The sequence below is a fragment of the Syngnathoides biaculeatus genome, chromosome 13 (genome assembly GCF_019802595.1).
Source record: "Syngnathoides biaculeatus isolate LvHL_M chromosome 13, ASM1980259v1, whole genome shotgun sequence".
Taxonomy (NCBI): Eukaryota; Metazoa; Chordata; class Actinopteri; order Syngnathiformes; family Syngnathidae; genus Syngnathoides; species Syngnathoides biaculeatus.
In genome coordinates, this window is record NC_084652.1 from 18,045,079 (window position 1) to 18,073,032 (window position 27,954).

General features: G+C 40.7%; 1 protein-coding gene across 1 annotated transcript in view; it reads left to right on the plus strand.

The window, feature by feature from the left end:
* The window catches only part of larp4b (La ribonucleoprotein 4B), a 48,942-nt gene extending 21,859 nt beyond the window's left edge, over positions 1 to 27,083 (plus strand). Inside the window, exons 4-17 of the mRNA XM_061838932.1 lie at positions 1,382 to 1,561; positions 2,868 to 2,946; positions 3,190 to 3,326; positions 5,223 to 5,326; positions 6,274 to 6,384; positions 10,680 to 10,733; positions 10,899 to 11,108; positions 13,752 to 13,855; positions 13,952 to 14,209; positions 15,988 to 16,012; positions 16,097 to 16,276; positions 18,587 to 18,780; positions 20,250 to 20,361; positions 22,078 to 27,083. Of these exons, the coding sequence (XP_061694916.1) occupies positions 1,382 to 1,561; positions 2,868 to 2,946; positions 3,190 to 3,326; positions 5,223 to 5,326; positions 6,274 to 6,384; positions 10,680 to 10,733; positions 10,899 to 11,108; positions 13,752 to 13,855; positions 13,952 to 14,209; positions 15,988 to 16,012; positions 16,097 to 16,276; positions 18,587 to 18,780; positions 20,250 to 20,361; positions 22,078 to 22,389 (2,060 nt within the window). The 3' untranslated portion in view covers positions 22,390 to 27,083. The remainder of the gene's footprint in view (positions 1 to 1,381; positions 1,562 to 2,867; positions 2,947 to 3,189; positions 3,327 to 5,222; positions 5,327 to 6,273; positions 6,385 to 10,679; positions 10,734 to 10,898; positions 11,109 to 13,751; positions 13,856 to 13,951; positions 14,210 to 15,987; positions 16,013 to 16,096; positions 16,277 to 18,586; positions 18,781 to 20,249; positions 20,362 to 22,077) is intronic.
* The last annotated feature ends 871 nt before the right edge of the window (positions 27,084 to 27,954 follow it).

Sequence of the window (27,954 nt, forward strand, 5' to 3'; positions counted from 1 at the left end):
ATTTATGAGTTGTTTCTCTCATTTTCTTTGTGTAACGTCACACGCTCCCCTTAATAATTATTCTTGAATTAGTGCCGAACCTCCGTAAGTCCCGACTGAGTACGACAATCACTACTTTAGTGTCCTCAAACATCCTTCCTTCAGTCTTGGTGTCTCGGTGCATGTCGAAGGCTTTTAGGACTCGGTAGTCCGGTTTAGCTTAGCTTGCTAGCCGGCAACAAAGAGACACGTTTGTGCAGTCAGGTCCTTGCAAAGTATCACTCAACACAGATCAAGTGTCTCAATCATTCACACGTAGCTATGTTATGCAAGCGAAGAACTGCTAATTCATTTATAGGAGACATGTATTGAAAATCAAATATAGGGCATACCTTCGTGCAAACATATCTGTTCCGGTTGATTTTAGATGGATTCAATTGATCATGCGATCTTCCACAAAGTTTGAGCCATCGAAGACATTTTTCGTACTCGGTCTTCCAGGTGGCTCAGTGCAGTGTGGAGAGCTATGGCGATAGCATCCTTGGTGGACCGATTTCCTCTGTAGGAAAACTGGTAGGGGCCAAAAGAGGGAGGGAGCGAACCCCTTATGTGATGTGTAACTAACCTCTCAAAACACATCATGATCACTGGTGTGAGTTCAACAGGCCTGTAATCATTTTGACTGTCAATAGCTGTTTTTGGGAGGATGGGAATGATTGTTGCAGATTTCAGGCAATAAAGAATGGTTCAGAATGTGTTCAGCAAATAAAATACCCTAAATGTCAATATCTCACCAAGTTTCAGGTCTTCTGCAAAAGTGTGCCTGTAGAATGATAAATAAAAAATTTAAAATAATCTTTTTATCCATCTACTAAATTTGTGTATGCTGAATCTGTTCCGGTTAAAATTTGATCTGTGACTATAAGTGCGACCCATGAGTTAGTTGTAAGTCGTGTCAACTGGTGAAAAGGGAAAAAATGGCTTTTTTTTTTTTTATATTCGACTGAAAAGGGATAAAAGAATACATACTACGACAAGATGCTGGCAGTTGTATTTTGATGTATTGTCCATGCACAGTTGGACAGTAGCTTACTTACCGTAAATCACGGATACATGTTGCCATCGCCCCCAAGACGATAATCACTGTGGAATGAGGCATTTGAAATGCAAAGACCTGCCTAACCCGAATATACTGCTGAGAATAAATTAAAAAGACACTTGTATAAGAGAAGCAGCACAGACTATGCAAATAACGTTGTCCTTGGGCACTTTTTTCCCCCCAATGTCTTCATGTAGTCCTTTAAAGAAACATCGCCCCCCCTTTTTTTTTTTTTTTTTGCCCAAATTGTTCAGACTTAATTTTACTTCTTTAGATTGTTGACCAACTTTTTTTGCATTTGAGGCTATGAAGCCAGTCAAGAGGACAAGCCTTTCAAGGAGCCTCTACTAACTGACCCCGATGAGCCTCCACCACTCCCAGTAATGTTGGCCCAGTCTCCCGCCTCTGCCACGCCTGTCGAACTGGAGCACTCGGAGCCAGCCTACCCAGAATTTCCAGAGCCGGGGCCGCCTCCTCCAACAGGTAGGGGAGTGATTCAAAAAATGAGAAATTGACAATAATATGAAACCTTACCATTTAAAATGAAAAAAATTGAGGTATGAACAAGCTTCACATATGCCACGGTGAAACAAAATTGTGCAGTTTAGGTGTTGTAAATGCTATGGCGTTGGCAAAGAGAGCCACAAGTGCCATTCCATTTTCTACAATTAATTGAAAGGGACAGGCATTCAAACACGTACAAAATTAGATCACTCGCAAGCATCTACTTTAGGCCACAACTTGGGTAGCCCAACAATCGTTACACTGCTTTGTTACACTGAACTGTCGCTCGCTACTTTTATCAATCATAGCTTGACTATTTCATGTGCAAGACTATGACTTTGATTTCCGCAACAGACGGTGCTGAGTGATGTCTTTTCTGGACAGAATCTCTAGGCGCAGCCAAAATGTAGAGTGTGTCCAGTTTAGTGGCCTCAGCATCGCATCTCTGCTCTTTGCAGATGATGTGGTTCTGTTGGCTTCATCAAGGAGTGATCTCCAACGCTCACTGGAGCAGTTCACAGCCGAGTGTGAAGCAGCCTCATCACCTCCAAATCTGAGACCATGGTTCTCGGTCGGAAAAGGGTGGCGTGCCCTCTCCAGGTCAGGGATGAGATCGTACCCAAAGTGGACGAGTTCAAGTATTTTGGGGTCTTGTTCACGAGTGAGGGAAGAATGGAGCGAGAAATCGGCAGGCGGATCTGTGCAGCGTCTGCAGTGATGCGGACTTTGTATCGGCCATTGTGGTAAAGAGGGAGCTAAGTCGAAAGGCGAAGTTCTCAATTTACCAGTCGATCTATGTTCCTACCATCACCTATGGACACGAGCTGTGGATCGTGACCGAAACAACAAGATCCCGGATACAAGCGGCCGAAATGCGCGAAATCCGCGGTGTGAGATAGGGTGAGAAGCTCTGTCATCCAGGAGGGGCTCAATGTCGAGCCATTGCTCCTCCGCATTGAGAGGAGCTCGATGAAGTGGCTGGGACATCTGATCAGGATGCCTCGCAAACACCTCCCTGGTGAGGTGTTCTGGGCATGTCCCACCAGAAAGAGACCTTGGGGACAATCCAGGACACACTGGAGAGACTATGTCTCACAGCTGGCCTGGGAATGCCTCAGGATCCCTCCGTAAAACCTGGAAGAAGTGGCTGGGGAAAGGGAAGCCCGGTAATCCTTGCTGAACCTACTTCCCTCGCGACCCGATCCGGAGAAGCGGTAGAAAATGAATGGATGGAAGATGGAAAAGGGACCAATAGCCAGGAATAACTGTTATTTTTCTGTCACAGTCAGTGATCCCCAACCTGAGTCTCCACAGGAAAGTTTGAGGGAGAACCTGAAGAAAACCCTTGAATTCTATCTTTCCCGGTAAGTCTTTCTGATGCATTTTCTACCAAATTTTTCTCGTGTACATTTTCTTTCTAATTTGCATCAGTCTTCATTTGTGACTCATTTTGCAATATAATTCCTCATACTACTCGTACTAGTTCATTTTCTCAACTAATTTTGGACAATTTGGACTTTCACCACCAGATGTCATTCTTGTCCATCACTGTTCATCCCTTACCACAAAGTGTGACCTAGCATGTGGGCCTTCTCTTTATCCCTCAGGGAGAACCTGGCCAGTGACATTTACCTCATCTCCCAAATGGACAGTGACCAGTATGTGCCAATCGCTACGGTGGCCAACTTGGATCACATCAAAAAGCTCAGCACAGACATGGAGCTCATCGTGGACATTTTACGCTGTGAGTGTAATGCATATACAGTATGCCGTAAAAGAGATCAGAATCTGCTTTGTTGGTCAAGTGTGTAAAAACACAAGTAATTTTTCTCCGGCAGTCGGTATGACAAAAGGTATGACAATAGCATACCAATTTATTAACATAAATATTGCATAAAGTAACTGGTGTGCATGCCATCAGGGCCAGTGTGGGTCATGGAATGAGATATTCCCTTGCAGTTACAGTGCCTTGTGAACGTTTTCGGACCCCCTGAACTTTTCAACCTTTTGCCACATTTCAGACTTTAAACATAAAGATATAAAATTTTTATTTTTTGTCAATCAACAACAAGTGGGACGCAATTGTGAAGTGGAACAAAATATATTGTATATTTTTTGCTTTTTTTAACAAATGAAAAGCTGAAAAGTGGGGCATGCAATATTATTTAGACCCTTTACTTTCAGTCCAGCAAACTCACTCCAGAGATTCAGTGAGGATCTCTGAATGATCCAGTGTTGACTGATGATAAATAGAATCCACCTGTATGTAATCAAGTCTTTGTGTAAATGCACCTGCTCTGGGATAGTCTCGGGGTTCTGTATAAAGTGCAGAGAGCATCAAGAAGACCAAGGAACACACCAGGCAGGTCAGAGATACTGTTGTGGAGAATTTTCAAGCCGGATTTGGATACAAAAAGATTTCCCAAGCTTTAAACATCTCAAGGAGTACTGTGCAAGTCATATTGAAATGGAAGGAGTATCAGACCACTCCAAATCTACCAAGACCCACTGTCCCTGTGAACTTTCACCTCGAACACGGACAAGATTGATCAGAGATGCAGGCAAGAGGCCCATGATCACTCTGGATGAACTGCAGAGATCTTCAGCTGAGGTGGGAGAGTCTGTCCATAAATCAGTCGTACATTGCACAAATCTGGCCTTTATGGAAGAGTGGCAAGAAGAAAGCCAGTTCTCAAAGATATCCATAAAAAGTCTTGTTTAAAGTTTGCCACCTGGGAGACGCACCAACCGTGGAAGAAGGTGCTCTGGTCAGATGAAACCAAAATCCAACTTTTTGGCCACAATGCAAAACGATATGTTTGGTGTAAAAGCAACACAGCTCATCACCCTGAACACACCATCCCCACTGTCAAACACAATTGTGTCAGTCTCATAGTTTGGGCCTGCTATTCTTCAGCAGGGACAGGGAAGATGGTTCAAATTGATGGGAAGAAGAATGGAGCCAAATACAGGACCATTGTGGAAGAAAACCTGTTGGAGTCTGCAAAAGACCTGAGACTGGGACGGGGATTTATCTTCCAACAGGACAATGATCCAAAAAATAAATCCAAATCTACAATGGAATGGTTCACAAATAAAAGTATCCAGGTGTTAGAATGGCCAAGTCAAAGTCCAGACCTGAATCCAATTGAGAATCTGTGGGCAGAGCTGAAGACTGCTGTTCACAAACGCTCTCCATCCAACCTCACTGAGCTCGAGCTGTTTTGCGAGGAAGAATGAATGCCCTGAAATGTGGCAAAAGGTCTAAAAGTTCAAGGGGGCCGAATACTTTCACAAAACACTGTAGTTGTTGCCAAAGGTTTTGCAAAAAAAAAAAAAAAAATGCTAATATCATGTTGGGGGTTACTCTCGCTTTAGTTTTCGGTGTAGATTTTTTAAAACTTCCCATTTATTTAAAAAAAAAAAAAAAAAAAAAAAGCAAATTGTGATCACTTGGAATTGGACAATATGGGGGGGGAAAAAAAAAAAAAAAATATATATATATATATATATATATATATATTTTTTTTTTTGCCAGATAACCCAGCCCTACCTCAGTCACACATCTACGCATGTATATCCACACACCTGCTTCAATTTGACATCATATCATACATTTGTTTCTTCCCCTTTCTTCCAGCTCTGCCTTTGGTCCAGGTAGATGAGAAAGGGGAGAAGGTGCGACCCAATCAGAACCGCTGCATTGTGATCCTCAGAGAGGTTCCCGAGAGCACCCCCATTGATGTGAGTTGACCTGCATGTAGTTTTTCCAGACAGAATTCCTGTTTATCAACCAATTATGCTGCTCGTCAGTACTACTTCAGGATATTAACATGTACTGTGCACAATGTTTTACATCCCTGATCACCTTGCCTCCCAGCGTTTTTCTTTTTTAGTATCAATGTCTGAAAATAGTGTTAGTGTAACTCTCATATGAAATCAAACTTGTGCTTTTAAGATTTTATGATGAGAGAAAATCTGGGTGGCCAGACTTGTTTACCACAAGATCTACATTTCAAGCATCCAGCCTTTCGTGATGTACCGACAGGGGGAGGGGTGCATCGTCGCAACTGCCGTGGAGAAAAAAAGAGACCGTAAATAGGGGGCCAGTACACATCAACATATTTCGTACGAGGATCTTTTGTTACATTATGAGAGACCGATTACGTGGTCCACCCCAAACTATTATTTTTTTTTAGTAACTGTATAAACACCTACGTGTTATTTGGAACCCACGAAGCTCTCGTCCTCTGCAACCGTGTAATCCATTTTTCACAACGAACTGGCTCTCTTGCAAACTTATGAAGGCTAAATCCATTCTCCCGAATGTTCAAGCAATGTCCAGCAATGCAATGAGCCCGGCATTTTGGCTAACGCGAAGGAACAACGTGCTACCTACCCGGAGGTAAAACTAATGGAAACAAATGAGTCAACTTGGGGGCACCGCTCTCCTTTACGTCACTTCCTGCTTCTTCTTGAAAGCCAGAGGATTTTCATGCCGGGAGTTACAAAAAGCTGTATACGTCAAAATCATGTTTTGTGGTGAAAAAACGCATGGGCCCATATTGGCTGTTATTTCATTAATAACATACTAAAAATCATCAATTTCATGACAGGAGCCCTTTAACGAGGACATTTTTGTTGCAAATGTAAGCAAAACTGTGAAACCAAAAATCTTTTTTATTCCACAGGAGGTGGAGGCCCTTTTTAGAGGAGACAGCCTACCCAAGTTCATCAACTGTGAATTTGCCTACAACGACAACTGGTTCATCACATTTGAGTCAGAAGCAGATGCACAACAGGTAGAACAATGTTGTGTTTATTGATGACCATTTTCTGAAGAGTTCCTTAACCTGATCGTTTACACAATTGTTTTTTAATGCAATGATTGTTTCTCAATGCAGTGCTGCCAGAGGGCTGGAAGGTCACAAATATTCAGTGTTGGTTTTCGGCCATTTACCTTTCTTGCCACTGACCTGCGGAGATACTCTGAATCTTTTGACGATATTATGGACCGTAGATGATGAAATCCCTAGATTCCTTTAATTGTATATTGAGAAATTTTGTTCTTAAACCAGACCTGCCAAATGTTACGGAACATCTGTATTTTTTTCAGAAATCACTAAATTTGGACTCATTATGGCTTTATCACTGATTTGTCCGGATGTTGTGGGTGGGGCTTGGCGTGGGTTGCTACTCTGCCTCCATGGTAGCAAATGAGCTACACTTGATACCTTGTTAACAAGTTTCACGAGGAGAGAACAAGCAGTGAATAAGAGAAGGCATCAAAGGCATGGTAATTGCTAAGGAATCTAAATACAAACAGTGATTTGGTGATAGAGTACACTTGTCACATAGATCATGCTACGTAGTTTTCCCAGAGTAACTTTGAACAACAAAGTTACAGGCTTAACAGGGGAACCATGTATTTTAAGAGAGAGAAATACAAAAAGAAACTACATCACAAACTATATTGATTTTTTTTCAGTTCATTGAGGGAAATACTCTGACTCCCTGTCAAACCCTTACTTAGCACCCTTTGTCGGCAAGTACACAGGTAGTACTTGGTGTAGAACCCCTTGTTGGCCATTATAGAGGTCAGATGTTTCTTGTTTGCACATATATCAAGAGGAATTTTGTGCCACTCCTCTTTGTAAATCCTCTCCAAAACTTTTAAGTTTCAGAGGCTGTCCCTTGGCAACTTGAGGCAACTGTTGCAACCTCCTTCCTTAGATTTTATTTGGGATTTTCCCACAACACAATTTAAGTTTCTGTCTGATAGGAGTGACTTGTCACCCGGCATTTCGGAGTACAAGACCCCATCCATATTTCCTTTGAAGGGGTCAAGTTGCCCTGTTCTCCCTGGAGAGAAATGCTATGAAACCATCATGCTTCACGTCCATGCTTGATGGTGGGTACGGTATTCCTGAAGTCTGAACTCATTTTCTACAAAATCTGAAAGTTATTCCAAACAGGTCGATTTTGGTCTCATCCGACCACATCACCTTCTCCAAATCATTCTCAGAATCAGTCACGTGTTCAATTGCCAAATTTAAGACAATCCCGTACATGTGCCCTCTTGTGCAGGGGTACCTCAGAGGCGTTTTGGGATTGTAATCCATTACAATGGCGTGGGTTACTAATGTTTTTCATGGTGACTGTGGGCCCAGCTCCCTTGAAATCATTAACGACCTTCTCTGTAGTTCTGGGCTGATGCCTCATTCTTCTTGTGATCATTGATACACCAAGCGGTGAAATCCCAAGAGGAGCTCCAGACCGAGGGAAATTGACAGTCGTTTTACGTTTCTTCCATTTTCCAGTTATCAAACCAACAGTTTTCTCCTTGCTATTGGCGATGGCGTTTCCCTAATGTCTTTAGAAATTTCCTTGTTCTTTCCATGATGGAGAGGTTCGTGTCCGATTGATTTTGTGGACAGGCGTCTTCATAAAAACAACAAGTTAACAGGTGTTTCATACAGCTATTGAGTTTAGATTACGAGTAATTTCTCATTGTGACGACTAGTCTGTGGGAGAATTCTTTCTTGTTGGTAGGGTATCAGATATTGATCTTATAAATTATTTTTGCGATTTTCAATTCAACATTTTCTCTTTTGGTCGAAAAATATGCTAACCATTACAATTATCTTCATTTCTTTATCAATAGGTTCATTTCTTTGTCAGTAGGTTAACTTTCAGAGTTATCAAGTAATTTCCTCAACTGGACCCGTTTTGAGTTCCCCCCCCATTACTTGCATATCTTCCCAGACAAAGATATCAGCAAAATGTTTCTGTATCTGTCCAACGCACAACTGTGGTGCATGCATAGGACTTGCAAGCAGTAGATTGTGTGCACCGGATATCTTGTGCTGGAAAGTCTACAACTCATTGGAAATTACTATGTCCACACAAAAATGTTACAACTGTGCATCATCCATCACACGGCATTTTTAATAACTTCAGGATTTATTTGGTAGACGAAGGATTAAATGAGTTTCTTGAAGGCTTCTTTGTATTTTACATGTGAAAAATCTTTTCATTCCTCTCCCCTTTTACCCTGGAATAGAAATCATAAGGTATATGAATACTGAAATCTATTCTCAATTTATTCACAAATGTACTTTACTCTGTGAAATCTGGGCTTGCTTAGTTGCACACAAAGCTGAGGAAAGGAGCTACTTTGTAACTATTGAAAATGCTCCATCTCAACAAATGGCAATGACCTATGGGGTCCCTCAAGGGTCCGTACTTGGACCCTTGCTGTTCAGCCTGTATTTGCTACCGTTGGGTAAAATTTTTCAAAACTTTAATTTTGACTATGATAGCTATGCAGATGACAGTTCTATTTCGCAGTGTCTCCAGATGAGTGCAGTTCAATTGAGGTGTTCTGCCACTGTCTGAAGTAGTAAATAACTGGATGAGCCAAAATTTTCTTCAACTAAACCACGACAAACCTGAGACAATTGTTTTTGGCAATAAAGAAAAGAGAATTGCCGTTAGTAAACCCCTGGACTCATTATCTTTTAAAACCAAAGACCAAGATCGAAACCTTGTTGTTTTGATCGATTCCAACCTGACTTTCAACAGGCATATCAAATTAATCACAAAAACTGCCTTTTACCATCTGAACATATCTAGACTGAAGGCTTGTATGTCTGAAGCAGACCAGGAAAACTCATCCATGCTGTTACTGTATCTCAAATAGACTTGACTATTGTAATGATCTTCTGACTGGCCTCGCCAAAAAGCAAAAAACAGCTACAGCTCATTCAGAATGCTGTAGCTCGGCTTTTGATCAAAACAAAAAGGTCAGAGCGTATAACTCCAATTCTACAGTCCTTGCACTGGCTTCCATTCAGCTTTAGAATAGATTTTAAAGTTCTGCTACTGGTCTATACATCACTAAATGGTTTAGGTCCTTAATACATGAAAAAATGCTTACGGAATACAAATCAGTAGATCTCTGAGATCGACTGACTCCGGTCAAATAGTGAAGTGCAGAGTCCAAGGCAAACATGGTGAAGCAGCTTTTAGCTGTTATGCTGCACACAAATGGAATAAGTTGCCAACAGAGGTGACATTAGCCCCAAGTGTGGAAGTTTTTAAATCCAGGTTGAAAAGTTTTTTTCCATCATGCTTTTTAGACTATTCCCAATTGTAATATTTTTTGCATTGTACGCTTTTTATTTTTATTTTTTTAATAATCTCATTTTTATTTTTTCCTGTTTTAAATGTTTTATTTTGTATTCAAATCATTGAATCGTGTACGGCACATTGAGTTACCTTGTATCCAATTTGCACAAAATAAATTTGCTTTGCTTTGCTTTAATATACTGTATTTGCAAAGAGCCAACATATTGTTGTATAATTAGCTATGCTGGTTTATTGTACTTTTGCCATCTACCGGAAGAGCGTTTCATTCTTATTCCTGTCACTAAATATAACAAGGGATGGGTCAGCAAAGATATATTTCTGATTAGTAAAAATGATTTAAATAATTAAAAGTAAAGATGACTTTCTTAACAGTCGAATAATACCGGATTGAAATCCGTCACTACCAAACAGCTATAAACCGAACCAAGTATTTTGTGAGCAATTCCAACCCTAGTCTGAAGTGCCTAGTAGTGCCTTGTGACAGAAGTCAGCCAATATGTTTTTCGAAATTTGAGGTGTTAGATGTTTTGTTTTATTTTTCCCTTTGCCTCGAGAGCAAAAATATAACATATGAGCATTCTATGGTGACAGCAAACTCAACTCTGCACTTCACAAATAGCCACTGGTTAAGATTAAAATTTTGCCCAACGCAGGGACACAGGGAGACAGAATGGATTGAAGTGAAGGATCATCATGATGCACACACTGTTGAATTCTTTACCTTCAATTTAATGTTATTTAAACAAATAAATTAAATAAAATGTTATGGAGTACTATCTTTCTAATTAAACATTTAAACGTGGAAGGGCTTAGTGGCATTTCCATTCATATCATTGGGAAAAGATGATTTAAGATGTTTTGAGTTCCCAGCATAGCCACAAAATGCGTTCATCTTGTAACACAGAACTGTGAATTTAAAATGACAAAACCATTTTTTTTGTTGAAGGCATATCAGTACCTCCGTGAAGAGGTGAAAACCTTTCAAGGGAAGCCTATCAAAGTAAGTTATGTTAAGCATATATTCACTGTATATTCTTCAGCTCTAAAATCAAGATTCCTTTAAAAAAAACAACGTAAATTATAAATGTAAATATGTCAACAATTACACCTATATCTGTACATATAAATGGTACTAGATTGTGATGGTGTGTTTGTTGTTGCGCAGGCAAGAATAAAGGCGAAGGCAATCGCTCTGAACACTTTCATGCCAAAGAATGGTTACCGGCCAATGGAGGTGAATCCGTACGCCCAGCAACGCTATACAACGTCCTACTACATCCCGCCTGTGTACAGCCCGCAGCAGCAGTTCCCTCTGTACAGCCTCATTACGCCCCAGGCCTGGTCGGCCACACACAGCTTCATTGACCCCGCACTGGTAAGAAAGCACCGCAGTGTGGAGACAGCATTTGATTTGAACAAGATTGGAAAAATATCTTGAGCTCATTTGTGTCGCTGTTTGCGTTAAGAGCATCGAATCATCCCCTTGAAGCCTTTCAACAAGTCAGTATTTGTACTACTTCGCACTTAACTTTTTGCGGCTTCAGTGACCCCCCTCCCTCTCGCAAAAAAAAAAAAAAAGCGTGAAAAAATACAGCCATATTGGTGTATTGTGGGAAGACTCATTGATACAAGGTGCATGATTGGTCCACGGTGCAACATCGTGTGTGGATTTATCCCGTGAGCTGATTGGGTGTGCATCATCGAAGCCTCACCCAGCAACTTCCGTTCTACCCTCTCTTTTGTCCTTCCCTTTTGACCTTTTTGTCTACGCTGTTGACTGTGTGACAACCTCGCGTGTTCACAATGGTGCCGAAGCACTGTGCTGATGCGAAAGGTTCCCCCGAAGCACCCAAAAGGAAGAGGAAGACGATGATAATCAGCAAAAAAGTAAAACTTTTGGATATGATCAACGACTGCAGAAATTACACTTTCTGTGGCGCGCCATAGTGCGCTACATAAAGAAGGATGTGGCATCCGTAAAACCACTTCAATAACTTTTAATAAGGTAGTGAAACATGCGGCTGTGGAATAAGAGGATTGTTGGAATGGAAGGTGCGTTAGCTTCATGGATAGCGGATTGCAGAAAAAAGGCGGTAAGTTTGGACATCAACATGATCAGGACAAAGATGATTTATGATCAAATCCTGCCCACTGACGATGATGAAAAGGCTGAAGAAAGTGCTGACTAACCTCAAGCCAACACTAGTTCTGGAAGGAGAAATTTACCCCCTCAAGGACGAAGGTTGGTTTGAAAAATTTCAAAAGCTTACGGCCTCTGTATAGTAAGGTTTCCTCCGCCAACGACAATGATCCTCGCCGTTATGTAGAGGAAGAATTTGCTCAAGACATTGACGACATTATGGTACGAGCTGTCAAGGTTAGCAATTGTGTTGGCAGGGTTATGTCCTGGTACAGGGGAATTTTAAAGCAGAAGGGGAAAAAAATAACTCACCATATTTTTCTCAAAGATAAAAACCTCAATTACACCGTCAGCACCTCCAGCAGAGGATTCTCCAAGTGAGGATTACATACATACTGCAATAAAAATGTTACTGTGCAGCACAAGGTTTTCAGAAATGAAGATTTAACGAGACATTTGTACAGTTGAAAATTGTTGTCTCAAATATGCAAAGTATAAATATATACTGTACTGTTGACATATTTAAAACATTTTGGTACCCAGATACACACACACAAAAAAAAATCTAATCTCAAATTTTAAAAACTCAGCTATGTACACCGCCAGCGCCTCCAGCAGAAGATTGAGTTAGGAATGTGAATTACGTACTGCAATAAAAATGCTACTGTGGAGCACAAGGTTTTATAGACTAGACACTTGCACTGTTGTCATTTTTTTCTCAAGTATGCAAGGTATAAATACTGTACTGTTGACATATTTTAAACATTCTGGTACCTACATACGACTACCAGTGGCTCCAGCAGAAATTCTCGGAGTGATGAATGGTAACTATATAATACAATATGTTCTAGAATTTATATTTGTTATAAATTTATAATACTGTATATATTTATAAGGTTTTATAACCAGACACCTCTTTTGTCTCAAATATGCCAATTACAAATACCGTTTGCATATTTTAAACGTTCTGGTACCCACATAAATTTACATGCCCCCCTTCTTTGTGGTTTTTCACTTTTTGTGCATGATTTTGGTCCCAATTAACCGCGAAAAACAAGGGATTACTGTATCACTGTTCCAAGCAGCTGATCTAGTGAAGTTTTCTTGATGCTGAGTTCCAGTGAGTTTGATCTTTGTGTGGTTTGTCAAGAACAGAGTCGCTTTCGAGAAACTCGCCATGCTTGGCATCAATTATATAATGCATATCATTGTGACAGCCATAAGGCGCTTCTCAAACTGGCACAGAACTGCCGTCGAGTACAGAAAAACTGCTTTTTAGGCGGCAATTTGCAACACTGCTTCAGTGTCATATGCTGAGCCAAGGGTCAATGTCTTCTATTCAAAACACCAATGGATGCAATTTTTCTGTTGCAACAAGTCTGCACTGAATCGCTGCCTATAAATTGTTAGTTGGTGTCGAGTTCATTTACATTCAGTGTTCGTGTGTGCATTTGAGTTAAGCATGTTAGTGTGTGCGTTCGTTTGCGTGTCATTTTAAGATTGTGTACGTGTTTGTATGTGTGTGTAATCATGTTAGTGTGTGTTTGCATGATTGCATGTATTTGTGTTGCATGCGTGTTAGTGTATGGGTGTGTGTGTACAGTACAGATTGCATGTGCTAGAAATGGTGTGTGTGAGTTTGTTAGAATGTATGTATTTGTGTGAGCGCATTTGCGTGTGTTGGAGTTAGAGTATGTACATTAAGTATACGCTGTGTGTGTGTTGTGTGTGTGTGTGTGTGTTGTGTGTGTGTGTGTGTGTGTGTGTGTGTGTCCATTAGAGAGTGTGTATCTTTGAGGTTGTTGTCTGCATACATTAGTGTCCATGGGTACGGACTGTCTGGGTTTAAGTTACTGATGATTATCTTTGTTTTATCAGGTTGCTCCATTTCACAACAACCAGTTCATTAATGGATTCACATCGGCCAGTTTTAAACCAACGACCACCCCCCTTAATGTCAGACACCACTCACCCAGGACCAGGTTGGTGCTTCACCACTTTGACATTACCCACCAACTCACTGTAAAACAGACAAAGTGATGTGGAAGAAAGAAACCTGAACTGTTTGTCACCTGCAGGGGTCACAGCAAGCTCCACTTGAGGGCGACCTTACCGGCCGGAGACCGCTCTGGGCTTCTGGACAGCCCCGGTCTCTTCCCCAGTGACAGAATGAACGGCGTCCGCAGCAGTCCTCCCACGCGCTTTCCTGTCAGCCAGCCCAGAACCAGGTTACCCTCTGCCGCTCCCGCCTTTCCCCGCCGGGAGACAGTGGGCACAGGCCGAGTGACCGACTTCACCGCCACAGACTATTCTTCCCTGGGAATGGGCAGAGGAAGGTACAAGACTGTCATTTACTTATGTAGGCTACTACATTTTGATCTTAATAAGAAACGTTATTCTCTTCATCTGTACCGCCAGAGCATATTCAATGGCAAAAAATAAATTTCAAAGTAATTTCATACTTTAGAGCCATAACTGCAATACCGTGATACAATGAAGACTGCAATAGATTTTGTCATGGTTATAATTAGGCCAGTATAAAACTCTGAAAATCTGAATAATTTTGAGTAACTCATCTGAATCTGTGAATTTAACCCCATTATCTTTGTTCTTATTGAAGTTGGTTGGCAGGAGCTGTAAGAAAACCATATTAATAATCTAAATAGCTAAATTATCAATTCCCATATGTAATTGTCAGCAATTGAAACTTTGTGTACAATTTTAACAAACTGTAATTAAATTAGGGAGAATGCTAAAAAAAAAAAAAATTGGGATTGATTTAATTAAAATGTATCTGAATGTACCCGAATAATACTGAACTGTACTTAGGCAATAATTCTCTCACTTACCACTAAGGGGAGCCACCATACTGTTTTCAAGTGCTGCTATGGGTTGTTTTCACTGACGTCATATTTTTTGCCGAATTACCCCTACACCACTGCGCGCCGTCATTTAACCTCTCTACCTAACGCGTCCCATTGTGGAAGTCTCCGGAATGCTCTCCGTTACTCTTTGTGTTTTGTGTTTCACGGGCGTCTCGGGACTCAAGTACATAAGAGAGGACTTGCTAACATCAGAGAGCCTTCTTCTGGCTTTTTTTCGACAACTCTCGCCAATTCGCTGAAGCGTTTTCTCCTCAAAGCCTCACGATCCAGTACACAATTCCGGCTGCGTAAGCAGGGACATCGTCTAATGCTTCCGACAAAAGACTTTGGACGTTCTGCGGCTCTGTGCTTCATGGAGACTTGGCTTTGTGGACGATTGCCTGATGCTGCTTTCACGGTGCCTGGTCTCAACCTTCATTGTGCTCATGTGTCGCCGAGCTAACAAGTTTAATCGATACGCTTTTCAGAAGGCCAACATTACAATTAAGATCCGTTTTTGTTAGTCACTTGAAAGATTCGAGAATTTTGTGAAATACTGGATTTGTTTATTCTTTTGTCTTTCTGCCATTGTCATTAAATTTTATACAAACATTTCGCTTTGCTTGTGGTAAACTAATATACAGCTATTACTTTTTGGAAAAAAAAAAAAAAGAAATACATGGAGTTTGCCTCAATATTAAAAAAATTAATATTCCACCGCTTTCATTTTCCGTGATAGCATACAGGTAAGTGCCCATATATATATTTTTATATTTTTTATATTTATTATAGTTGGGTTGTTGTAGCTAACGAAAATTGCTTCAGTGTGTGCTGAGCTTTGTTACATCCGTGCACCGTTCCTCGTTGACATAAAAGCATTGCCTTTCATTTTCAGTGTTAGCATACAGGTAAGTGCTCCTCCTTCGTGATTTCTGTCACATAGAGTAAAAGATCAAGGGCACAATACTGCGCTTTTGTGACACAGTCCTGAGTCCCATGATGTGTGTATGCCAGGTAGCCTAGTAGTCAGTCTGGACTTGATGTGCTAGCGGTCGCATCTTCAATAAATGCAGTTAGAAACATAATGTCGTCCCCCTTCCGTATATATGAGTAACGGACCTCAGGGATCGAAAATAGCTGCCTGTTCGAGGTAGCACAACGGGTGACGTCACGTGAAAACAACCCATTGACCATTTAAACTTGTAAAAATACAAGTGTTCCTTTTCTGAAATGAAAAATATTTCTTCCAGGAAAAAGAGGGATGAAAAGTTTACAGTAAGTCCTTTTCAATTTTTTTGAGCTATGTTTTATAATTGGATTGACTATCTTCAATACCAAGTGACTTGTGTGTGTCATAAGCGCGTGACACCTCAATCGCCTCCGCCACCTCCTCCACCCAAACCTCCGTCTCCGAGCTTCGAGTTGGGCCTGTCCAGCTTTCCTCCTTTACCCGGAGCTACCGGGCATCTGAAGACAGAGGACACCTTTGACACCCGGCTGGCCAGCGGTGTCATCGCATCGCCGCCTGTGAAGGAAAGAGTATGCCTCACTCAACCTGCCCTGACTTTTCTTATGCAAATATGATTTATTATCAGTTGTGCTATTTTGACAAGTGCTGCAATGCTGTGAATCAACGTAACATTATTTTTCTTCTTCTGCTCTTTTGACTGACTGCCCATGCACAGTAGTACAGTCGGCACTTGCTGATCTATGGCTCACAGAGCCCCTGAGATGATAATCTCCGCGGAACAAAGTGTGCAATGAGGAGGAACTACATGGATATAAATGACGGACTGCGATATTAACTCGCTGGTTTAGTTGAAGCATATGTTGCCAGCCAGTATGGATGCGATGCATTTTAAGGCATCAAGACTGACTTAAAACAGACCAGGGCTATGATGCGTTGAGAACTCCTGGTTAAAGGAAGCCCTTTTTAACTAAAGAAGCGTTTTGCAAAAAAAAAAAAAAAAAACACTTTATCCAGGGGGATAAAGTAATTGTTAAAACGCGCAACGTTTCTGGTGATGAGAAATATGTGCCACCAAAAATGTCCACCAGGACTTAATCAAAGGGCTATAGAAAGTTTTGAGATAATTAATTGGGTTTTTCCATTTGTGAAACAGTGGATTGTCTTTATTTCTGATTCAGTGCTTTGTGACTATTCAGTCCCGTTGAGCATTTCAACCTTTTGCCAGATTTCAGGCTTCAAACAAAGATATACAATTCAAATTTTTTATAAAAAATCAACAAGTGGGACACAATCGTGAAGTGGAATGAAATTTATCAGATATTTTATACTTTTTTAAAAAAAATTAAAAGTGGGGAGTGCAATATTATTCAGCCCCTTTATTTTCAGTGCAGCAAACTCACCCCAGAGGTTCAGTGAGGATCTCTGAATGATCCAATGTTGACTGATGATGAATAGAGTCCACCTGTGTGTAATCAAGTTTAAAGTGCAGAGAGCATCAAGAAGACCAAGGAACACCAGGCGGGTCAGAGATACTGTTGTGGAGAAGTTTAAAGCCGGATTTGGACACAAAAACATTTCCCAAGCTTTAAACATCTCAAGGAGCACTAAGCAAGCAATCATTGAAATGGAAGGAGTATCAAATCACTGCAAATCTACCAAGACCTGGGCATCCCTGTGAACTTACACCTCGAACAAGAAGACTGATCAGAGAAGCAGCCAAGAGGCCCATGTTCACTCTGTATGAACTGCAGAGCTCTGCAGCTGAGATGGGAGAGTCTGTCCATAGGACAAAAATCGGTCGTACACTGCACAAGTTTGGCCTTTATGGAAGAATGCCAAGAAGAAAGCCGTTTCTCAAAAGATATCCATAAAAAGTCTCATTTAAAGTTTGCCACAAGCCACCTGGGAGACACACCAAACATGTGGGAGAAGGTGCTCTGGTTCAGACGAAACCAAAATTGAGCATTTTGGCCACAACGCAAAAGGATATGTTTGGCATAAAAGCAACGCAGCTCATCACCCAGAACACATCATCCCCACTGTCAAACATGGTGGTGGCAGCCTCGTGGTTTGGGGCTGCTTTTCTTCAGCAGGGACAGGGTAGATGGTTCAAATGGTTGGGAAGATGAATGGAAGAAAACCTCTTGGAGTCTGCCAAAGACCCGAGACTGGGACGGAGATTTATCTTTCAACAGGACAATGATCCAAAACATAAAGTAAAATCTACAATGGAATGGTTCCCAAATAAACGTATCCAGGTGTTAGAATAGCCAAGTCAAAGTCCAGACCTGAATCCAATCGAAAATCTGTGGGCAAAGCTGAAGGCTGCTGTTCACAAACAATGCATCCAACCTCACTAAACTCGAGCTGTTTTGCAAAGAAGGGGCAAGAATTTCAGTCTCTTGATGTGCAAAACTGATAGAGACATACCCCAAGCGACTTACAGCTGTAATTGCAGCAAAAGGTGGCGCTACAAAGTATTAATGCAAGGGGGCCGATTAATACTGCACACTCCACTTTTCAGGTTTTTATTTGTTAAAAAGTTGAAAATATCCAATAAATTTCGTACCACTTCACGTTTGTGTCCCACTTTTGATTCTTGATGAAAACATTTCAATTTATCTTTGTTTGAAGCCTCAAATGTGGCAAAAGGTTAAAGTTCAAGGGGGCCGAATACAGTCACAAAGCACTGTAAGGACAAGGAGTACTTATTCAATTGCATTTCGCTACTCATTCATTACTATCCATGTGATAGCGATTGCAAATTTAGATGGCGAGTCCCAGCTCTCTAACCAGTCACTCTAGGAATTTGTGGACTTTTGTAGTGTGATTGTTGCAGCCCAAGAGCTGTAATAATTTTATGTGAATGTATTGCACAGAATGTGACTGTCGACTCCAGTCCTGGAGGAGCCCACTCCTCGATTGGATCCAAAGAGCATCTTCGGACTCCCTCTTCCTCCTCCTCGTCCTCCTCTCTGATGCCCATGAGCCTCATAACTTCATCTACCCCTGCCCCAGCCTCCACCTGGAGCCCCACAGTGTGCCCGCCACTACCTCCCTCAATTCCAGCAGCGTAAGAACCATAACTTGCTCTTCCTTAAAGGAGAAATCCAGTGCTTTGCATAAACGGTGTATCCCATAGGTCATGTAATATGTACCTTATTTTGACAATGTGATGCTAAATCCTCTCTCATTTAATAGTGTTTGGAGACGATTTTTGTCGACAATTACAAATTTTCAGCGGCGCGGCCATTTTAGCAAGTCACATGATGTACGTGGGCGTATGTGACGTGTACTGTGCTGTTCCAAACACTCGATTACATGGGACACCATTATTCCTAGTGCCGATTTATCCTCATTTGATGAAGAAATAGCAGTATCTGTTGATCGGGAAGACTGAGGAATACTTTCATTTGGATTTGAACCTGTGGCTGTAATGTTGAATATTTGGATGGTTCTTCGGCCGCCTGGAAGATCGGCTCGTGGCCAGTCGCCACCCGCTTCATTAGCTCCGAAACTCTGCTTGCAGCCGCAGCTCTCAGACTCCGCGTCATTCCCGTCCAAAGAACCATCCACGGCTGCCGGCCCGGAGCTCCTGGGAGCCTTTGTTTACACATTTATGTCACGCGTAGGCCTCAGAGTAGTCAGACTCAGCGTCATTCTGCCCGAAGAACTATCTGTATATTCAACATTAATTACAGCCACAGGTTCAAATCTGTATGGAAGTATTCCTCCGTCTTCCCGATCAACCGATACTCCCATTTCTTCATCAGGTGAGGATAAATCCGAGAAATCAGCGCTGGACATAATGATGTCCCATGTAATCCAGCGTTTGGATCGGCACGGTACATGTCGCATACGCCCACGTAGATCATGTGACTCGCGAAAATGGCAGTGCCTCTGAAAATTCATAATTGTTGATAAAAATCTTCTCAAAACACTATTAAATGAGAGAGGATTTAACATCACGTTGTCAAAATAGGGTACATATTATATGACCAATTGGATACACTGTTAATGCACTGGATTTCCCCTTTAAAAATGTACTTTCATGATGCTCATTAGCAGTGGTGGCAAGTAAGAATTTACAAATATTTCCTTCCACTGCTTAAGCGTGTTAAGTTTATCAATGTACTAACATTGCAAAGTTAATAAGAGGAAAGTAGTTTATTATTATTATTATTATTATATATATATATATATATATATTATAAGTCATCTCGTAGGTTTTCTGTTTTCTGTCAGGAAGTTGTCATGGCTCTGTGCAAGCCAGACTCAATCATTCATGTCTTTTTGACCCCTGATTTGTGCATTGGTGCACAGTAAAGTTGTAACAAGAAGGTGCGATCCTCAAACCTTTCCCATAAAGTTGTAAGCAGTGAATTCTCCAAAATTCCCTGCATAATTACTACTTTGACAGGGTTGAGTGGTCTTAAAAATTTTAAGAAATTGTAGCGTGTTACAACCCAGTTCTAGTCATTTATTGTGATGGATGTTATTCATCTCATTTGTGTAAGATAATTTCCTGGTGCTTCATTATAGCGAAGCCCGGGTGTTGGAGGTGAAGCCCAAGGAGGTGCAGCTATGTGTGGAGCGAGTTCCCGGTACTCTGTCAACCGCCAGCAAGTCAGTGCAAGTCAACGGCGCTGCAACGGTGAGTGTACATTTGAGAGTATAGTGCCACCTCGAAATATTAGTTTAATTTGTTCAGGGCCTATGCTCTCAACTCAAAACACTATATCCAATCATCTTTCATCAATGACATGAAAAGCCATTAATCTGTTCCAGCCTCCTCGTCCTATCCATTTTCTGTGCCGCTTTTCCTTACCCATGGTCACAGGTGTCCTATAGCCTATCCTGCCTCTCTTTGGGTGAACTGATCGCCAGCCAATCACAGGACATATATAAACAACCATTTACACTCATTCCCACTGGCAAGAAATTTAGTGTCTCCAATTAACCTACCATTCCTTTTTTTGTTGGATCTGAGAGGAAACTACCCAGACAAAACCTACACTGGCACTGGGGAAACATGCAATCCCCACTCAGGCAAGGATGGATTTTTAAACCTGGGTCTTTAGAATTTTGAGGCAGAGGTGCTAACCAGTCACCCACTGTGTCAAGCAGCATTTGTTTTTTTAAGTAAGGAAAGATGGCACTCTCTAATAGTTTATTACAACTGTAATTAAATAAATAAAATGTTAAGAATTAAACATAGAGATGGGTATCTTCCACATTTGAACCAATTCTGGGTACCTGGGAATTGATGCCGTTAACATTTTTCTGTACTTTTGTGTTTTTGGAAACAAATAATTTGTTCAATAATAAATTCTCAAAAATGTTACATTTGCTTAACGATATGAGTAAAACAAAAAACACCCAAAGTTTAGAATAAATGAGCATAAGAGGATCAGTACAAATAAATCTATTTTACAAATAAGAGTTCATTGTATAATTCTTATAAATACAGAATCCAAAATGCAAAGCAAACTTGGTTGAAATTAGTTTTATCAAAATTCCAACTTTTATTTCATAGTATTTAGAGATTTAGTGCTGTGAAAAAATATTTGCCCCCTTCCTTTTCTTTTTTTTTTTTTTTGCACATCTATTACACACAGGTTTCAAATCATGAAACAAATTCTAATATCACTCAGAGACACTCCAAGGAAATACAAAATGCATTTTTCAAATGACATTTCAATTACATTTTCACAGGTCAGGGCTGAATTTTTTTTCTTTTTTTTGTGCCTTAATGAATTGAATATTTATTTGAAAACTGCATTTTTTATTTCCTTGGTTTGTCTCTGCATGGTATTAAAGTTGGTATGATGATTTGAAACATAAATGATTTGTGATTTGAAAAATAAATCAAATACTACATATGGTGGTGGTATTTGACAACTCGTGATGAGCACAAGGTCCAGTAACAGATCACCACTCAGGTTCTGATCGTGGGTGCCGTTTTTCCCCAATCACGCCCTTCTAGGGCTTACTGTCACTGCCCAAGTGAGCCATGAAGTCCCCCAGCAGAACTATGGAGTCTTCAGCAGGAGTGCTCTTCAGTACTCCCGCTGAGGACTCAATAAGGTTACGGCTCAAGGAAGGGAAAGTCTGTTAATTGCCAGCAGGTATTGGTTCTCTTGAATCTTTTTTTTTTTTCTTCGAAACAATTGTTCACGAATTTTATCTGCCAAATTGCTGCTCACAGGTCAGAGGGGGGAAAAAAAAAAATCACCCTGACAGCTCGGATCTCAAACTTGAAAGTCCGGTTACGCTTACTTCAAGGCATCTTTCTAGCTTCTGTGGTCCACACAAAAGTAAACACTTCGAGTGAATGAAATTTAAAAAAAAATGTCTTGTCTGTGTTCAGGAGCAGAGGAAGCCTTCCTATGCCGAGATCTGCCAGCGGGTGAAGGAGACCCCTACACCGACACAGACAGCAGCCCTCAAGGAAGCCAAGGCTGCAGGTGCTGCCTCCGCAGTTGAGGAAAGGAAGTGCCTCGACAACTCAGGCCCGGGCGGCGAGGCGACCAAGAACAGAGAGACATGCCTCCCGTCCACCAAACTGGCCCCTGGAAGACCACCGCGGGACAACCGGAGGCTAGCTGGACGGTGGGCCTCCCCGCCGCCACACCAGGGGAAGAAGGATGCCCACCACACCCCGCCTAAGTCCCCCCTGTAGGGACACTCCTTGAGCCCTTCTCTTTTCACGCTACTCCATTGATGCGTAAACAAAACAAAATGGAAAAAAAACACATCAGGGCTACTCAATTCTTATTCTCTCTCCACATGTTCAACACGAGCAAAGAGGACGCCTTCTTTTCTTGATCAGGGCTTGCAGACAAAAAGCACTTTACTGTGCATGTAAAGCACTGTCTCATTTGTCTTAGTCTATTTATTTGATTTTCCCCAAACACTCTTCTTTTTTTAAATGATCACTTTTAGTAGTACTTTTGCTTTGTTTTGGCACAGTAGAGTTGCAAAGGCATAGAAATTTTCAGGTAAATATCCACAGGAATTTGGGAAATATACCAAATTGGAAACATTCTATGGGAATTCACTGGGAATTGAGGGTAATTTTATGGAAATATCTCATAAAAGCATAAACAAATTAGTTTTGCCATAAGTAGACAGCTATGTAAATTTCGATTTAGTCTCTTGCTTGTGACTCCAATTTGGCTCGCAACGATAGACAAAAACAAATACTAGGGTAAGTAAAAACAGGTGAATTGAGGTACTGACTGGTAAGTCTTAAGTTGGGTTGAAGTTTGCCCGTTTTCTGCAGGATAATACCTAAATCTATTTTCCCATATTAAGTTCCCTTTTAAAAGTCAACCTAGAATTTTGTCAGTTCCCAGGTTCATTCCCATTTATTTTCTTTCATTCCCATGAGAAGTTTGCAACTTAACAAATTTCTTGAATTTTGCAACTCTGCACAAGCAACACTGTCCGAGCAGTAGAAAAGCGGTGGTGATGTTTTGTGGGCATCTGGAGTGGGAACCCTCTCCTTTTTATACGCCTTCAACCCTCCGCATGCAATGTGGAATAGAGTAATATGGCCAACGCTTCGTTCTGCGGCATTATTTCGGAGCATTGCACTCTAGGATCTCCACTGGTTTGCGTGGTTAACTTGAAGTGGGCTCAACTGGAACACAAAACAGGATAGCGCCTTGGAAAATGTCATCTGGTTCAGTCAGTGTAAACTCAAAATGATCCGTTTCTGGAGGCTAGGAAGTGTGCTAGCACCATTTGGGGATGTTTGACTTCTACACTTTGACACACCAGGATAGATGGTAAGATTTTGGATAACAGTAGAGGAAGTGAGGATCATACTCAGCTGACGGCATGAACATTTTTTTGAGGGGGTGGGGGGCATGCACAATTTAGCAAGTCTCACAGCCGTGTCTTATATCACGTGAGCAGTTAGTGGCATATAAAACCATTGTGCCGATATGTATATCATTTGTGTTTTTTGTACTCTGCGACTTAAGTTGCACCCATTACAAATCTTGCTTGTGCAAGTAATGTTTAAAGCGCATGTGCGACTTACTAAATTTCATATGTGATACACCAAAGGCAACTGACTTACTATGTTCTTGGCTTTATGAAAAGCAAGGCTATAAATTAGTACATTTGTCTTGCATGAATTGAAAAGTGAGAGTGACTTACTAAGATGCATTTGCAAGATACAAAAGGCAGGTTTGTGGCTTAGTAAGTTGCACACGGGACATACAAGACGCAGGTGTGACTGGCAAGTTGTTCTTACCTTTACGAAATGAAAAATTTGGAAAGTAAGTTTGTCAGCGCGAGTGTGATTTAGTAAGCTTTGCTTGCAAAATACAAAAGGGACGTTTGCAATTTAGTAATTAGTATTTGCGAGATATGGAAGATGGAGAGGAAAGTGACACTTCACTCAAAATACAGAAGGTGTGTTTGCAACCTAACAAGTTGCTCTCAAGATGAAGAAGGCGGGTGTAATTTACAAAAATGCTCTTGTGCTACATGAAAGGTGCAGGTACAGTTTACGGAGTTGTGCTTGTCAGAGATGAAAAGCACACGCATTTGTGAGATGTGGATGTAGGTGTGGCTAACAAAATTTTATTGGCTTTATCAAAGCCACCAGTTTGATGTGTCATTGGAGGTTACAGGGGGGAAAAAAGTACCAAAGTTGCAAGCGCGATTTACTCAGTTGTGCTTGAGTTATGAAAGGCTCGCGTTACACTACCAAGTTGTACTTTTACATAATTCATTTACTAAGTGGCGCTCGTGAACTATAGAAGAAATTGTTGCGACTTCTAAGTTGCATTCGTGCTTTACAAACTGTGCAACTTACTAAGCTGCTCTGTTTTGGAAGAGCTACAAAAACAACTTATTACACAACTTAAGTTTGCTTTTGTGACTTACAAAGTGACTGTCTAGCTATGGAAGACTGACTTAAGTTATGCTGCCACATTACGAAGCGCACGGGCGCTCGAATTTTACAAAAGAGCGCTGAAGGATAAAGGGAAGACATTGTGACATACTAAGTTGTGGTTGTGCTTTACAAAAGCTGCGAGGATCACTAAGTCACATGATTTACGGAGCATGGGTGCGACTTACCAAGTTGTGCACGATTTATGAAAGGCGTGGGTGCGATTCGAATCTGGCAGGACTTAACAAGTATTGCTTGTGATTTGCGAATTTTCCGCAAGGAGATATGTGAAGATGTGGGTGCAAGCTACGAAGGACACGGATGTGACTTACGAATGTTGTGCTAGTAGTTTACGGGAGGGATGGAAAGAGAATGGAAGACATGGGCTCCACCTACCAAGTTGCACTTGCCAGATGCGATAGGCATGTGCGACAAACAAAAAAAAAACATTCATGTCGTCTCTTGGGTTCTTGAGGATCATGTGACATTTTTACGCTTTGAGACTCACATTGGCCAAGCTTTTCTGCTATGATGACCATGTTTAGTTGTTAATGTGGTGGTTGGCTGCCTGCTGTGCTTGTGAGCTAAAGTAGATGGTGCTAGATGACTTTTTTTTTTTTTTTTTTTTGATGGAAGTAGCAAAGACGTGGAGCTGAGCCGAGTCCCCACCCAATGCTTCTGGTGAGAGGAAATTGAGCGCCCTGTAGCAGCCATTTTGGCCTTGCACATGCGCTGCATGTTTGCTTCAAATGTACATAATAAGCAAGGGTGTCCAAGTCCAAACACCACAAACATTTCTTCCTTCTGCCTGAAGCATTCTGGGTAATCCCAGCAAGAGAAGGAAATGTGATTTTCCTAGCAAGAGAGGGAAATGTGATTTATCCCCACCCCTCTTTTAAAGGACTGAGATGCACTCGGATGGTTGAATTTTTTTTTTTTCTTTTTTTGTGGTTGACGACAGAAGATGCTTATTTATGAAGCTGTGCTGTTTAGTCCTTGTTTTCTTGGTTGTTTTTAAGCAAGCGAAAGCAGTAGCAGCAGGCTTCGTCTCCACGCAAAAACACGCAAAAGATTTCCATCCAGTGTTAGAGAAACTTGAATTTTATTTGAACTTGAAAAGTGACTTTGCCTTAACTTTTATACCAGACAAGCGTAGTGTATTTGTCCCTCCCCTAATGGCGAATAAAGAGAATATTTACTGACGTAAGGCAGAGTGCAAATCTATCGTCTTTTTTTTTCCGTTTGCCCTTTTTTCTATCTTACAAAAAAGAATAGTTTGCATTCAGGTTCTTTTGGCTGGGTGAAAGTGAAACCGTGTAAATGCAAACAGAGTTGATACTGTATTAAATATGCACTTTGAGGTGTGTGCTATGCTTGTACAATTGTAAATAAATTGAGAAAAAAAACATATATAAGAGGTACCTAAAAAAAAAAATCTATTAATGTTGCTAACGAGCTGGATGTAGGATTTAAACAAAGAGTTGTGCTTTTCAGAACTTTTTTCTTTCTAATTTTATGTGTGTGGAGTTTGATGAACTCTTTGTACATTTTTTTTTTTTTTGTCTTTTGTTCCATTTGGTTTCATTCCATCAACACTTGGGTGGCTTTTTTGTCTTGTTTACATGTTGATGACGCCACTAAAAAATGAGAGAAAACACTCATCAGTGCAAAAGATTACAAATTTCCTCTGTTTCATTTAGGTCTTCTTTCTGGTAAACAAAGTTTTGTGCGTGACAGGACACCTACCAAACTTGTGGATGTACTTGGCCTGGTTTAGTTTAGCGTAAAGACGGAAGTAAAAATGGTGTTAAATGTGCTTTGACAAACACTGACAATTTATTTTCCTGAGCATTGTCTCGCTAACACATTGACAAATGCAAACCCAAAAATGTTGAAGCTAAGCACATCTTCAGTACTGCACAGGTTCTGCATTCTTTACTACTGTAATCACCCCCCCCCCCCCCTTTTTTTTTTTTTTTTTTTTGTGCATCTGATGTGTACGCTGGTGAAGTTGTGACGCGTAATGCACATTTGAAGCACAGCTTAACTGGTGGATCCTTCATGTTAGCTGCCCGCTATTTGTTCATGGCTATGTTTGACTCCTGAAATGTTGATCCTGCCTCATTATTTGTTCATGTACGAACATATAAAGTTATTTTTGCTCTGGTTTTTACCGTTTCACGCGAGTCATCTTGGCGCAAGATTCTTGAAAAAAAAAACTGACCACAAAAGAGCCTAGTATGTAAATAGCCCTCCATTTCCCTGTCTCTCATCATCGCTGGGGCTGACTTCTGTCGGACTCTGAACAGGTGCACGCGTGCAAACGAACACAGCTTCCTCTGCCACAAAGATGGCCAGCAACGCTGCATTTGACTCCTCTGCCATTCATACTGCTCGCCCTCCCTGTTTGGCTCGTTTTGGGAGTGCCATTATCCAATGGTGGTTGCAACTGAGAATTTTGTTTTTCTTTTTTGTGTAAAACCTGAGGAATGCACAAGATTCAAATTGTATCTACTCACTGTGGTTACACTCATTAGCCCTAACCTACTGGCTACGCTAACGGCTGTGGACAATCGTGGACTCTGCGCCAGGGCTCGCCTAAAGACACCTTTAACCATCATTTTGTTTGTCATTTGTGCTTGTTTTTTGGTTACAAATTGACTTTTTTTTTTCTTTAGCGTGAGACTGGAATCAAACGCGTGGTTGGTTTAGAGATAATTTAAGTTACTCTTGTCTGGATGTTCAACTTGTCTCATTTGGAGGAAATAAATGTAGCTTACTGAAAATAAATATTTAGGCACTGTTGAGATGGCGTTTTTGTCTATTTACATTTATAAACTACAATTGGTATTTGTCTTAAAACATCCATGACAAGGCATTTCATTTTAGATTTTAAACAAAATGGCACCTGATTGACACATCAGTGATTTGAAAGCATTGATTCAAACATTTTGTGGTTTTGGTGTTTTTTCCCCAAAAGAGATTGAGTATAGTAAAATTAAATAAAAAAAAAAATAGACTGGGTCAGGGTTTGAGCATTACATTTGATTTCTAAAATATATGCAAAAGTTCATCTATAGATGTAAACAAGTTAGCATAAATTTATGTAGAAATAAAGTTGGTTTCAATTAAATTAAATTAATCTAATGGTTAAAATGTTATCCATATTTAAGGTTAGTTTGCTATTATAAAATTACAATATAGCAACCTATTAGAGATATTGGTGCAAAAGTTCATAAGTTGTTAAATAAAGGCCTATCAAATACAGTGGACTATCCTGCTCTGATTTTTTTTTTTTTTTATGATCTTTATTATTAAGGCATAAAAGGAATCCCA